At 38.5% G+C, this 16302-nt stretch overlaps 1 protein-coding gene across 1 annotated transcript in view; it reads right to left on the minus strand.

Annotated features, from left to right (window-relative positions):
* LOC126457980 (uncharacterized) overlaps positions 1-16302 on the minus strand; it is a 108471-nt gene that overhangs the window by 62578 nt on the left and 29591 nt on the right. The window contains exon 6 of the mRNA XM_050094741.1: positions 14618-14726. Coding sequence (XP_049950698.1) covers positions 14618-14726 — 109 coding nt within the window. The remainder of the gene's footprint in view (positions 1-14617; positions 14727-16302) is intronic.

A 16302-nucleotide genomic window follows, 5' to 3' on the forward strand; every position in this document is an offset into this window, starting at 1 on the left:
AAATACAACAGTTTATATTCAAGCAATGGAAAGTCCAGAATGGAACAACAATACAGAAAGTATAGATTGCTACTCAGTACATAGAGGTGGGGTTAAGTCACAGACAAGCAGAAAAAAAGGTTGCTAAAGATTTGAGCTTCTGGACAAAAAAGTGCTTCACACAATCAAAACTCAAATATATAGTAATCATGTATGTATGCGTTATGTTTTTGTGAATGTCTGTGTCCCCCCCCCCCCCCCCCAAAAAAAATATACATGTTTAGCACCCTTTTTCTTTGTGGTTGTCTGTGAATGAACACCTCATCTATGAAGCAAATAGTTACTATTCAGAAAAAGAGAGGGTACACGAGGGAAGCATCTGTCACCCCGTCCAATTATTTATTCACTAGCAGATACGAGATTCTCCCCCCCCCCCCCCCAAATCCCCCTTCTCATAAGCAAGTAGATCTATCCACTGCAGAAAACACAGAGAGCAAGACACATATGGTCAAAAATGGCTTACATTGGACAGTGGGATAATGCCACTTAGCTAACGTAAGAGACACAGAAATTTCAGCCACCAGCAGTGGCCACTTCACCAAACGCTGAGGTAATTACTACCATTTATAGGAAATAAACCTGTAATTACCAACATGGTCATTAACCACAGTGCAGGTGGAGGCTCCTAATATGATTGCATTGCCTTTGGTACTACTCATTACAAACCATGTCAGTGTGTGGCATACCACTGCTAAACAGAAGTTACAGATTTCACATAATCAAAACTTAAAAAAACCGTAAGTTGCAGTCTTTGTGACTTGTGTACATGCGTCATTGTTTCCACACAGGTTCATTAAAACCTTTTAAAATCATTTCAGTACTCTCCAAATTATGCATGAGAGCATACTGTGAAAAAGGTATATATGAATGTACATTCTAAAATTAACGAAAAAAAAAATTTGTTTTCCTATGACCTACAGCATGTGGCAGAAAGGAGCACATATATAATGTTGTGAGAAAAGCAAACCAAAGACTGTGGCAGCAAGTCTACCCCACCCCTAAAGACACTGGTCTGCCTACACTATACTTGTCTGTCCTCTTGTGGAGTACTGCTGTGCAGTGTGGGATCTGCATCAGATAGGATTGATGGAGGACATTGCAAAAGTTCAAAGAAGGGCAGCTTGTTTTGAATTATCACAAAATAGTGGAGAATGTCTCATGGATATGATACATGACTTGGGGTGGTAATCATTAAAAACAAAGGTTTTTTTTCTTTTCTTTTTTTTCTTTTTTGTTGCAGTGCGGTCTTCTCATGAAATTTCAATTACCAACTTGATCTTTTGAATACAAAAATATTTTGTTGGTGCCCCCCTACATAAGGATAAATAGTCACTGTACTAAAATAAGAGAAATCGAAGCGCACATAGAAAGATTTAAGTGTTCATTTTTCCTGCATGCTGTTCGGGAGTGGGATTGTAGAGAAGTATAGCTGGAAAGTGGTTCAATGAACTCTCTGCCAGGCACTTAAGTGTGGATTGCAGAGCAGTTGTGTAGATGTAGATGTAAAAAGGTAAGAAGAAATAAATAAAACACTGTAGTACTTAGATTAGATTACATGTACTTTGATTCACTTCAGTTGATCCACAGTGAGGAGATCCTCCAGGATGTAGAACAAGTTAGGAAACAAGAATACACAATAAACATTTATAATGTAAAACAAATATGTTAATGTACCTCCCACAGATCCCAAGTGAAATGACTGTCATGCATGTGGAATGAGTCAAACAATTTTTAAGCACATTTTCATTTTAAAAGGTAAGAAATTTTAAATTGAAAAATCATTTTACAACACTTAGTTACAAAGATCACTCTACTACAATGAATTGGTACAGAACACATATTGTACTAATACTTGCATTATTTGATATTATTAGTAACACACACACACATCAGTCAGTTCTACTAGGAAATTCGTCAATGGACTAGGAGATAGCCAGGAATAAATCCTTTAGGTCCCTCTGAAACTGAAATTTATTAGTACTTGAACTTTTTATGGCTGCTGGAAACTTATTGAAAATGTGTGTCCCTGAATAAAGGACACATTTTTGGACCAAAGTAAGTGTCTTTTGTGTAGATTATTCATATTTCTAGTGTGACAAATTGCATTAAGGAATAAACATATTGGAAAGCGGTAGCTAATATCTCCAATCCTTAAACAGGTCTCTGGGATATTCTTGAGTTCACATCACAAATAATTTTTATCACACTTTTTGGACCCAGAAAACTTTAGCTTGGCTTGATGAGTTACCCCAAAAAATAATCATGACATTGTGGAATGAAAGTAAACAAAATATGTCAGTTTCCCTATGTCTGACAACATTCGCCTTGCAAGTAGAGATTTGTTTAGATGATTCAGCAGTTCTATGGTGTCTCCTTCCATCTGAATTTATCATCAACCAGTAACCTCAAGAATCTAGGACTGTCCACTTCTTCTATCTGTTCGTCATCAGATTTTACGCATATACTGGTGAGAAACCTCTTACAAGTTCTAAACAGCATGTAGTGTGTTTTTTTCAACGTTTTATGACATAGAATTCCAGAATGAGATTTTCACTCTGCAATAGAGTGTGCACTGATATGAAAATTCCTGGCAGATTAAAACTGTGTGCTGGACCGAGACTCGGTCGAACACAGACTTGGCTAGGAAACATTTATTAATATCCATGACAATTTTCATTAACTGGTCTTTCTAAGAGTACACTTGATTAGCTATTTATTGCAATGTTTGTAACATCTGCAAATAAAACAAATTTGGCATCTAGTAATATTACTGATGAAAGGTCATTGATATACACACACAAGAAAAGTAAAGGCTCTAACTGGAACCTTGTAGGATGTGATGCGGCATCACAGTTGGATGATGCCTCACAGCTTCATAGATGTGTCTTTCCTAGTGTCATCCTTTGTTTCATGTCAGAGGTATAGAATTTGAACTGTTTTGCAGCATTTCCTGTTACACTATAATATTCTAACATGAGTAAAAGGATATTGTGATTTACACAGTCAAATGCCTCTGCCAGACCACGAAATATAATACTAGTCTGTAATCCAGGCTGTTCCAACTGAGCTCCAGGGAGCCGGAGAGCTCCGGAGCACTCACTGCGGCAGCTCGGAGCCCACGTGGAGGGGGAAAGCGAACTCACTGCCCCCTGGCCACATGCAGCCGCAACTGACGCAATAATCTGTGTTCATTGACAGCTATGACTAGCCGCGGGAGCCCTGTACCTCTATTGGAGGATACCTTCCTATTCATTGAGAGGGATGGTCGTCCGCAGTGTCTTGTATGTCAAAGTATTTAATTCTGCGAAGAGGTACAATATACAACAACATTATACACGTCTTCACACAGCGCACTACAATCAGGCTGAAGGCGCTGCACGCAGAGAACTGGTAGCCAGCCTTAAGAACGACGTACCAGGAGATATAAGTTTAAAAACGGTTTTGTAATACAGAGGGTATCAAAACATGCAACATAGTTCGTGTCCTGTAACGCATTTCTAATTTTCAGGTGAATGAGAGTGGAGAAAACACTACTGAATCTGCAATTCGAGCAAGCTACAGGGTCGCTCAAATCATTGCGACGAGTGGCAAGCCGTTTTTGGTGGGACCACTCGTAAAATCGTGCACGGTAGCAGTTGCAGAATGTTGCCAATCTAATCCTGGACATGGCAGCAGATTTAGAGACACTGCTCAGGAAAAAGGTGGAGAGCTTTGTTGCATTTTCGCTAGCGCTTAACGAAAGCACCAACATATCGGACTGTGCTCAGCTTGCAGTCTTTGTGGGTGGTGTCGACATGGAGCTGCAAGTAACTAAAGAACTCCTGGATGTGGTACCACTCGATTACACCGTAACAGGACGTGACATTTTTGAAGCTGTTTGTGAATCAGTGGACAATATCAATTTGCCGTGGGATAAGCTCCATTCTGTAGCGACAGACAGTGCACCACAAATGATCGGGCGTCACCAAGGATTTGCTTCTCGTTTGAAAAATAAACTCAGGGACGAATTGGGGAAAGACATTTTGACTCTTCATTGTTTTATTCACCAAGAGGCACTGTGTGCTGAAACAGTAGAGCTAGGTGGCGTAATGAAAGATATCGTGAAGTGTGTGTATTTTGTGCGGCGCCACGGTATGAATCATCGCCAATTCAAAGGATTCCTGAAAGATATGGAAGCGGAGTATGGGGATATACCTTGCCACAGTACAGTTCGTTGGCTGAGTGGGGGAAAAGTTCTTGATGTTTTCTTTGCCATTCGTGAGGAAATATCCTTTTTCTCGAAATGAAAGGGGAAGAAATGCGTTGTCTGAAAGATATGAAACCTGGCGTTCCTAGCTGACATAACTATGCATCTGAATAATTTAAATCTGTCATTGCAGGGCAAAGGGCAGCTAATCGCTGACATGCGCGACCAGATCAAAGCGTTCGTGGATAAGTTACGTTTATTTGAGAGACAGATGAGTAATGGACATTTAACATTCTTCAATCGTCTTGCTTCTTTAAAACTACCTGAAGGTACTACTTTCGGCGATTACCAATCATAAAGTTCAAGCAGCTCATCACATCGTTTGAAACACGATTCCGAGACCTCACTAGTTTGGAAATGGAACTTCAGGTGTTCAGCAATCCTTTTTCGGTTCCCCCCGATGCCTTGTCATCGTCACTTCAATTGGAGATTATTGATTTGCAAAATTCAACTTTGTTGAAAGAGAGGTACTACAACATGTTGGATTTGTCACGATGGTATCTTTCATTACAGCAAAAAACACTTCCCAAGCTTCACAACAATGCCGCTCAGATCATGTGCATGTTTGAATCTACGTATTGTTGTGAGCAGCTTTTCTCAGCAATGAAAAGAGTAAAAAGTAAGGAATGATCATTTCTTTAGGATGCAACAATGAAGACCATCGTCCGCATTAATGCTGCGAACACTTTGACGCCTGATATTTCTGATCTTGCAATGAAAAGAAAATATCAAGCTACAGCAATTTCTTGTAAAACAGTTGTTTCTTATTTATTTCCCGAACATCGTATTTCCTGGTGTAGCCTGTCACCACATCTTAGCAGCTAAGAGTATGAGGTTGTCGATCTTGTAAGACGCAGCTGGCACATAAAAACACTTGCCTTGCCGCCTGCCTCAGTCAACCGTGCCACGTGCCGGCCCACTTGAATGGTCACAGCGAACGACACGGCTCCCTGGAGCAGGGAGCACTCCGCGGTTCACAACGGAGCCGACGAGCTGGAACAGCCTGCTGTAATCTATTGTCTACTGAATTTAGTACAGTTTCACTGCATGTATGGATGGCCTTCTCAATATCAGAACAGTTTAGAAATCCAAACTGTGAAATTGACAATACCGGTATACTATTTGATGTCAGATAGTTAAGAAACTGGTTGCATTTTAGTTTTACTAAATTTTTTGAAAAATGTTGGCAAAAGTGAATTTGGACAGAAATTTGACAATATTTTTTATCCCCTTTCTTAAACAAAGGCTTAACCCTTGCATATTTCAACCATCCAGGAATTGTTCCATTGAAAACAATTGTTTACATAGACACACTAGGTAAGTTCTTGTAGAACATAAATACTTTTGGATTAAAGAAGACCATCCACTGAAAAGCTTGCACCATGCAGGAGCATAAGCGTGTGTGTGTGTGTGTGTGTGTGTGTGTGTGTGTGTGTGTGTGTGTGGATTGGGGGAGGGCACCTCCCCCCCCCCCCCCCCCCCCCCAGCTTGTCAAAGGATAACCCCAAAAGCTAGCACATTTTCTTTCCTTTGTGTGTGCCAATTAATAACTCAATACTTCTGCTTTTCGGTGAGTGGTCTCCCTGAATCCAAAACTGGTTACATTGATAGTGTAATATGTTACTGAGCTCAAAATCACACTATTTAATTAACTTTGATGACTTTTATCATACTAGAGTTTTTTATTTTAAAGATTTTATGGTGGACATTACTTCTACTAGGTTAGGGATGGTCAGTGACGTTACTACATATAACCTGTATGAGGTACTGTCTGGCAGCGTCTACAGGGCCTGACAACCCCATCTTTTCAGTCACAGTATTGAAATGCTTGTCAAAAAGTTTTGTAACACTGCAAACATCTGTTACAAATGTTATCATTTGCTATTAATGCTATGTGCCCCTCTTCATACCAGGTTCTAACAGTCTCCTACTTCACTATATTCCGTATCACCTTTATTTTGTTATCTGCTGTGATTACCTTTTTCTCATAATGTATTTTCTTTGATGTCCATGTTACTAATGTTTATATTTTGCAGTATGTCTTGTAATATGCTACAGCATCAACATCAGAGCTGTTTCTGAATGGTAGATACAGTTGCCTTTTTCTTTTACAATATTCCTCTCATCCTTGAGTCGTCCATGGCTTCTTTCCAGACTTTGGTATAACCTGGGTTAGTTTTGGGGCCAAACATTATTGAAATAAGATAAGCAGTTTATTAACAAAAGTTTTTTATTTTTCATCCATGCCATAAGCACTGTATACATCACTCCATTCATGTCTTTAAGGAGTGTCCTAAAATAATCAATTTTTGACTTACTAGCTAAGCCGTGGCGTGGCTCTTGGGCGCAAGACGCTATCGATTACTCCTCCGGTTGAGGTTGGCACTATGTGCTATTGCGAGCGCCTCCTGTCGGAGCGGGTCCTAACGGGGGAGTGAGTATGAGTAACGAGAGTCTGGGGCGGACAGCAGGGGAGAAGGGACATTGCGGCCGCACTCTGAGGCGACAAGAGAAGAGTTGTTGTGCACGGCCGAGAAGGGAGGGTTGAGCAAGGCGGCAGTCAGCATCGCTTTCCGAGGAACAGAGAGTTGCAGCAGTCCAGCGAGCAGACACCAGCTCCGGGAGCTGTGGACGTGACGTGGGTCATATTATGGCGCAGTATAGTTTGCTTGGTATGCATCTGCTGCTCCCTTTATGCCCACGTGTGTTGTTCTGTCCGTATGTGCATTGAAAAGGTTGCGCTCCAGCTGGAACAATGACTTGTGCTTTACGTTCATGCACCCTGACTCATTTGTTTTGCTGCAGGCAGTTGTAATTCAGAGATTTTTTTTTCGTCACGATTGCCTTAGCACGGTGGTGCCTAGCATCCGAGAACAAGACAGCTAACGTGTGACCTGTTTTGGGTTTTGGAGTCCTGTTTGGGCAACCTAGTTATCATGCACACAAATGTATTGCTGCCGAGTGAGGTTAGCCCTAATCTTGTGAAACTGAACTTTCAGTGACTGGCTCGTCTGCAAATTAATTAATTTAACCTTTGTGGTGTATTTTTTGATTTCAATGGTGAATTTCTTGTCATTCATTTGTGTATGTTTCGCCGTTAATGATAACTGTAAGATAGCAAGGTCTTGAAGGGCTCGCGTATCGTGACTGTTTAATTTGATTTCTTGTTTATCGGTCTGGTGAAAACTTATGCCAAGTTTACTAATTTCCGCCTGTGGTCCGGAAGTTGGTTTGAAGGTAAATCCGTGGGTAAATCTTCACTGGACCTAACTGTTAACTGATCTTGGGTTGAACTAATGCCATTATTAAATCGTTTCTTGTGTGCTATAAATTGTATTACCATAGACAAGGAGACAGGGCGCATTCTGTGGTCGAGGGGTAGGCACGGTTGCTGCTTTGCGCGTGGCGTCTTGTCGCTCGCTATCATTTCCCGCATTAGTACGGGCAGCGTGAGATTTGTTTGCTCGCAGTTGTATGGGCGCTAGTCAGCTGTGCCTGCTCCCGCTTCAGGGTGTGCCGTGTTTCGTAAGGCATACGCCGACTTTCAGTCACTGTTACTCCTGTGTTGTTGTCGGTCGCTTACAGAAACATTAGTCTGTTTTAGCACGGTGGCCGCTGGGCCGTGACGATGTCGGTTGATGACCAGCGTTGGGGCGGTCGTCCGTTCTGAGTGGCTTCAGTCGCTTGGACTTGGCAGTTACCTTCTGATTAAACAGATCAATTTGTTTATTTGCAGTAAATTCCTAAGTAGTTCGTGAGAAAGGTTGTAATTGAGCTTTTCATGAATTTACACAACTCAAGCATTTTGGTAAAGCATTTTCCTATCTATGTTTTATTTAAATGAGAATTCTTTATTGGGGTTATTCACCTGTTGATGCTTAACATAAAATTTGTAACTTAGCTTTCATGATTTTATTTAATAAGCATTCTTGTAAAGCAGTCCTTTACCTACGTTTTATTGATTGGTAATTCTTTATTGGTGTTATTCACTGGTTGAAGGTTAACATATGTTTGTAACCAAGTTTATGTCCTTGCTTAATTGAAATTTGTTAAGAGCCTTTATTGCCGGAAGATCATTAAAGCTTGAGTGCTTGTAATTGTGAATAATGTTGTCTATGTTGTGGGCTACCCTTCCACTTCCACAGCCAAGCTGTCCTATCTACCAGTACACTAGCTATCCTCTTGAAGTCAGATGCAAAAGATTTTATATCCTGTTCAGTGTTAACATTTAACAAAAGGAATTGCATGTCATGGTCTGAGAGGTCATTGACTATTGGTTTTGTAATATAATTTTGCTCATTAGACATTTCTATAAAGATATTATCAACAGCTTTTTGTGAGTAATTAACTAACCTACTTAGAAATATTATGATAGGAATTAAGTTAAATGATACTATTACTGACTAATAACTTCTTACTGGGGCAGTTCTTAAGAAAAATTGTATTGTAGCCGGTTGAGCATTAATTACTGTGGACAATTTAATTCATCATGCTCTGCTGCTCCCCAAGTGCTGAGAAAGTGTTTAAACAGGGACCTGGCTGTTCCTACAGTGCTACTGACATGTTAGTGCATCCCGTTCAACTGACTTCTCACAGCTATGGACAACATACTTCCACATTTCAACGAATAAACAAATTTCAAGTTTTTCTTTGTGTGCTATCATTTGCAAAAAAACATTTCAATATCTCGAAACATTTACAAATACGACAATTGTTATGACCACATGATTCCCGACGCGAGGGACAGAAATGGATACACTGTGTGACACCATCAGGTATAAATACCAATAACTCGAGAACCAAATGAGTTGTCACGGCAGAACACAACTTCAAAAACATTGAAACAAGCAGGTTTTGCAGTGATCACCACAAACAAGTGTGTATTTTTGTATTAATACTGAAAAACTGTTTAAATTTAATTGTAACTGTACATAGAAAATTTGGAAAATTTTGAGCTGTTTATGAGACATTCAGATTCCTTACTGTGCTGTCTATCAGACAGCAACATGCAGTTAACAATCTGTGGCCATTTCAATGAAGATTTTGTACTGGATTCTGATAGGATAAATGATCTAGAAATCTTATTTGTATTCTACAATTGGATCTCTTTAATTAATTTTCCAACATTGGTGAATGAAGATAGTAAGACTCTAATTGATAATGTATTCACTGATGAGGCTCGCAGCAAGAAAATAACTGTATGTCCAGTTATATATATCTCTGATGAGTTAGTTACTATAAATAATATAGTGCCTCATAGTATATGTACCCCTCAGTGGAAATCAGAATAATTAATAGCTGTAGGACAAACTTTTTAAGAACAGTTTACAAGAGATGACATGGGATAAAATTTATAATGGCCCAAAGACTGATATAAAATTTAATATATTCCATGATAAATTCATATCATCATTTGGAAATAGCTTTCTTTATAAGCTAATCTAAAGGACATTAAACAACCACGTAAAAAAAATCATGAATCACTAGAAAGATTAAAGCATCTTGTGAAAGTAACAGGGAAATGTGTCTGCTGGCAAGAACAAGTAAAGATCTTGCACTATAAAAACTACTCAAAACTACTAAGAAACGACATTAAAAACCAAGAAACATGCACATTATGTCAGAAAACAGTGATTCCAATAACAAAGTGAAAATGGAATGTAGTGAAACAAGAGGCAGGACAACCGGCCAGTAATAGGATAAAATTACAATTGTTTTAAACAGAAGGGCTATAAAAGTGAGTCACAGGTAGCAAATGCTTTTAATGAACATTTCTTAAACATGGTAGAAAACTTAGGGGCAAACAGTTCAAGAGAAAAAACACAGCAGTATGCTGCAAAAACAAACCTCATAACACTCAATCATATGGATGTCTCACCCAGTTCTCCATCACAAATTACATTAATTACATATTCTCTCAAAAGTAAAAGCTCATCTGGATTTGATAGTTTTTCGAACATAGTATTACAAACTTGCTACCATATAATAAGCACTGTCTTTCCAGAAATATGTGATGTATCACTAACTTGGGACATTTTTCCAGAGGGACTATAAGAAAGGTGATAGGGGAGCTTTCAGTAACTACCAATCTGTTTCATTAATGGCATCATTTTCCAAAATTTCTGAAGTGACATATTCTAGAATAGTATTCCACCAGAGCAACAACAATATCCTTTTATAAATAACAGTTTGAATTTCAAAAGAGTTGTTCAACTGAGAATGCCATCTACACACTCACTCACCAAATTTTACGAGTGTTAAATTACAAAATAGCACCAGTTAGTTTTCTGTGACCTACCTGAGGCATTTGAACTGTGCACATCACAATATTCTCCTAGGTAAACTGAGGTTTTATGCAACTGATAGTACAGACAACCAATTCATATCATATCTAACCGAAAGAATGCAGAAATTTATGCTTAACAAGTCAACTAGTGCAAGTTGTGAAGATTGTTCTGATTGGGGAGAAATCACTTGTGGTGTTTCAGTCTTAGGTTGACTATTGTTTCTCATATACATGAATTATCTACCATCTAATTTATAATATGCAGAATTAGTTCTTTTGCATAGACAGTGAATTTTCAATTTTATGTTTTTCGCAATTCTATCAATTTATAACCCTTGCGTAAAACCCATAAGATAAATGCTAAAAATTCCCCGATTTTATTCCTCTTTCTAGTAAGGTTTATCTCAATTTTATGTTCTTACTCAGCGCCTCGCTTGACTTCCTCCTGTTTTCTTCCTAACTATTGACATCTGATGTGACTGAATTTGTTATAAGGGGCACAAAAGGCAGACAGGTCACACTGTGGGTAGCGGCGGAGTTAAGGGAATATTTTAGGCTGTTGCATAGAGATGTGACATGAGAGAGGAAACAGTGACGCAATCCACAACTGGCACTGCCAACACACATTGCAACGTTTTGCTTCACCATGCAATTATGATACAACTACTGCTGGATTACAGCGTCATACACACCAGGTCAATATGTGATGAAGAAGCCCAGCCGCCACCTCCTCTTGTGTAACTAATAACTCAGTCTCATCTCTTTGCATGTATTTCTGGTGTACTGTATTCAGCAACAATATTACCTGTCAACCTTTTAAATTCAAACACTGAGTCTCGAGGGATATGCTCAGTCAGAATCGAGGAAATGACGGACATTTCCGGCTAGTGAGCTCTTATTGGCTGGAGACTTGCTATGTCACCCAACAGCCAGTGCAGCCACAACACCACACTAACACGCTTTCTTTAGCTCACTCCGTCTAAGTTTACAGACCTTAGTCTACGAAACATTCAAAATTACTAAAGTACTGAATTAAAAAGTATAAACAGGCACAGAAGCTACGAATCGAAGTCGGTGCGAGAATTTCATTTTTACCCTCCTAGATTGCAATTTTACCAACACATAACTTATAAACAAATCGCACAGCCATAAACGAACAACAAAGAAATTTCAAAATTTTACGTCATATAACAAATGTATTAGGGAAAAAAAGTGGATGTTGCCACTAATAATACCACAATGTACGTAAAAGAAGAGGCTAGCACTTTTGCTAATGATGTACGAGGTAACTGAGCCATTTCCCAACACATTACGGCTACAAATTATACTTCAAAACAGTCACTTCGAAGATCCTTTCATTTTAATTTCACCTCGAAAATAGCAAAAAATTATAGTTTACATGGTGAAATAAACTGAAAATTGTAAAACACGGTGAAAACTGTCGAATTACAACATCTCAGATGTTTGTTTTCCACTTGCAGCCAATAGCTGTATAGCATGGTCATGTCAAGCGAATGCTATAGATAAACAGCAAGCTTGCTTGACAGCTTGTTACAAATTATGGCTGATGTGATCACTGTATGGCAAACGGAGTGATCATGGCTTCCACTTATGTTTATCTGCTTACAGTAGTTCTGCTTAGAGCCTGTCGGCAGAATCTGGAACGTGTTGTTCCTCTACCGACTGCAGCCCATGTAGGCTACTCCATCTGCTATGTGTGGTGCCATAATTAACAGGATGTGTTCAATGAAGAGTCGTGCGATGGCTTGTTTGTCTTTGCTCCAGCCCTCAATTATGTTTAATATGTTGTGATGGCAGGCAGATTGTTATAAATGTAACAGATTACTGGGACAGAGAAACACTAAAATCACAACAGCCTTAACTATATTTTATGTTCATTGGTATGAGAACCATGTGTGAGGGAAAACTTGTGTGTCTATAGTGCATTCATGAAACCTGCTGTGTTTACACTACAGCAAGCAATGAGTTCGAAGTGCAAATAGATTGCACTGGCAATAATGCAAAACACTCTCCTTCAACCACTCAGCACAATGAACAAGGAAAAGTTTACAAGCAATACATTAGAGGTCACAGCACTCACATCACCGGAGTATGCTGCTCTGCCATTGATTATAGAAGGAAAACCCACACATGTTGAATTCCGACACTTTTCATCGTACTTCACAGTTTTCTGTTTCATTCACCACATTCAACAATTTTTACTTTTTTCTGGGTGAGCAAAAAGGAAAGATCTCTGAAAAATGAGTGTTTCTTCAAAACTGATGAACTTCATTATCACAAATTACTGTATAAACATTGTATTGTACATTTAATTCCCTTCACTTGTACAGATTCTATACTATGTATTGGATACGATTATGATTTTTAACCATAAATGCCAATTACATATGTTTTTGCTCATGTTTTGAGGGTTTTGATATTTTCCTTGATTCTGCATTTTCGTCAATTTTGTGATTCTTATGTCTAGATCACATGAAAACGTAAAATAGCAGTTACACAGTAACATGAGTATTGTAATCAATCCAAACATACATACAGTATCAGAAGTAAATTCTTAAAAGTATCATTGAGTGGTTTTCTGCGAGTGGTCTCACTTTAATTTCAAGATGAGACAGCATCTCAGTTCAGCATATCTAAAAGTACTACAACAATTACAGCACATGGAGAATAAATACAACATAGGGTGGAAACTTCAACATTTTCAGGCAGCAAACATGTGGGGTGTTATTTGCCATAATTGTCACAGGCTGTTGGTCCGGAAATAAATTTGTAAAACAATGTTTCCCTTTCTAATTGTCAACATCCTGCAAGTTTTTACAACTGAATACAGTGGAAAAAATTGCAGTTGGTTGGATATGGATTCTATCCCTCTGTGGAAACATATGCTACAGGTTTGTACCTTAATTTTCTAAATATTCTTTTCCTCAAGGAAATGTCTGAGTTCCCTGTCCAAAGGTCCAAGACTACTCTAAAAACAATCCCATTATCTTCATAATTTTTTATTTCTTTCCAGCACAAAATTTTCTCACAGTTGAAAATTTCTTTAAGTTACCGTTCGCTTGGATTATTTTGTTTTTAAAACATAGTAAGAGAGTAACACCCTGCACAGAGTCCTAATTGCATGGAGAGACTTTGCATCTTTTATTTATCTTACAATTGCAGTATTCATCTTCAAACTGTGATTATTTCATAAAGGTTTTACTAGCCTCTCAATGCAATTAATCAAATTCAAAACCTCTCTTATCTGTAACACTTACTGCTCAACAACTCGCGTAACAGTGCTTGCCGAAGTTTGCACAGCCAGCACAGCATCTGGAGCTGACAGAGCTTAACAGATTTTCATTTAAGTCTCAAAGTTTGTGGCCAACAGTGGCCAAATTACAGAAGTACAAAATACAGAATTGTAATTCTTAGCATCTTAGTAATTCTTAGTATCTTCTTTCACAGTTTACAGAAGACATAGCACCTCTGTTTATATTTATGAGAGATCACCTGTGCATCATATTTCCAATACATATCCTTACAATTCCCTACTTATCCTTACAATGTGATGGTTTTAAAACAACACTTTATGGCCTTTTCAAATGTGAGAACTGTGAGTCACTGGACCAGTCATTTAAAACGGCAATACTGGAATCATGCAGCACAACCTCTAATATTTACCTCACATTAAGTGCTACAAAGGCAATTCTCAGCAATGACCTTTCTCAGGTTACCGCAAGTTTTATGTGTAACTACTGCGTTTGCCAAATATTGCAACCTCTAAATGGAAATGTTTGTTCTTTGACCATAATGCAGAAAATGTTGAATGAAGCAATGTAAACAGAATAAGTTCAGTATTAGTACAAAAATACATATTCCTTGACATGCTCTCTACTCATTCATGTTGTTTGTTAGTGTGCATATGCTCTTATCCCTCCCCCCCACCACTCCCTCCCCAAATTTGCCCTTCCCTAGCACCCCTCCCCACAAAACACATTTAAATGAATAACTGTCATTGGCAAGCGCAAGACATCATTCCATACCTTATTTAGGTTGAACTCGAACAATGGATCTTTTGCAGCTGCACTGACAAATCTTTCTACAATGACCTTTCCAAAAGGACCTCGTTCGACATTAGCATCTGGCTTGAACCTGAAACATTTTAATAAAACTCTCTCCATTTTTAGTGAAATTTTAAGTGTTCTAATAAATAAATCACAATCAGAAGAATGTCACAGTATGAGAATTAATGAAAAGATTTCATCATAATACAAATAAGGCAATTCAAATTATACTTACTTGCTTGTCTGAAAGAACAGACATCACTAACAATCGACAGCCGTATGAAATTAGCTCGAAATAAATTCACTGAGTGTGAATACCTTGGCACCCATTGTGTTAGATATAAATATACTACCTATTACTGGCGTATGAAAATTTGTGATAGTCCAGATGTATTAACAGATAGCCGAAGTGGTTAAGGCAATTGCTCAGGATAAGCAGGAAATTCAGATTCAAAACCAGATCCAGCACAAATTTTCATATGTCTTTAATAGGTAGTATCGCTATACCTAATACAGCCATTACCAAGATATTAACACTCAGCAAATTTATTTTGAACTAATTCAAATCATGTTTACCAAAAAATGATTTTTAATGCCCTGTGCCAGAGAAAAATAAATGCAAGGAAGGAAGGTACCATATTTTATACCACCCAGCTTCATCAATACCAATTACCACAGACAGACTGTCTTTCATAAATAAACTGTACAATGTTATGGAAGGAAATGGAAGATGAGGAATCGTATACTAAATTTTCACAAAAAGTTAGGTGTCATTGGTGAGTACTATAGATGTCATATATGTGACGTTAATATGAGTTGTTGAACGTTTGATCTCAGTCGTCTTCCAATGGTTACATGCCGAGGTCCCATTGACGTGAAGTGTGGCACTCGATCAATCTGAGAGATTGAGAGATATTTTCTGAAATTATAAAATGTAGGGGACCTACAGGGGGGCATGGTGTCCTAATGGAAATCAATAAGTCATGTTTTCGTATGACGAGTGGAGGGTGAAGGTATGATGTTGTGGGACGTTGGGTTTGGGGTGCTGTTATTTCACGCGGGGAATCTTCTGACGTAGTAATTTGGGTGGTTGAAAATCATACTAAGCAAGTTTTATTTTCTCTTATACAAAAATATGTGCTAGAGGCTTTATGATAATGTTTGGTGTGTTCGCTGTCATAAAGGGTTGGGCAGGAAAGATTTACAACCACCTTGTCATGAACTATATCTTCGAAATTAAAGACTTTGAGACTAGGACATGTGCAAACACTTTTGAGAGATATTGGAGGGTTGTGAAATCTGTTGTAGGGAGGGACAAAAGGTGCTATTCTGTCCTGCAGGCTCACCTTGATGAGTACCGCTAGCAGAAGTGTGTTCCTCGGGGTTACTGTAGTTTCCAGGGGTCCACAAAAATACAGAAAATGTGTAGGTCCTTGTTTGTAAGTTAAATAGGAGTGGGTGACAGTAGGTATAGTTTTCTTTTTTTTGGGCGGGGGGGGGGGGGGGGGGGGGGTGTTTTCGATTGGATTTGTTTCATGTGTGGCATTGATTTCTTTTACTTTGTTTTTTTTTTTTTTTTTTTTTTTTTTTTTTTTTTTTTAATACTTCAGTTTTTTAATGTGATAGTTACATTGTTTCATTTTCACGTGTTTGACAGTTCTTCA

Source organism: Schistocerca serialis, chromosome 2, assembly GCF_023864345.2.
Source record: "Schistocerca serialis cubense isolate TAMUIC-IGC-003099 chromosome 2, iqSchSeri2.2, whole genome shotgun sequence".
Classification (NCBI taxonomy): Eukaryota; Metazoa; Arthropoda; class Insecta; order Orthoptera; family Acrididae; genus Schistocerca; species Schistocerca serialis.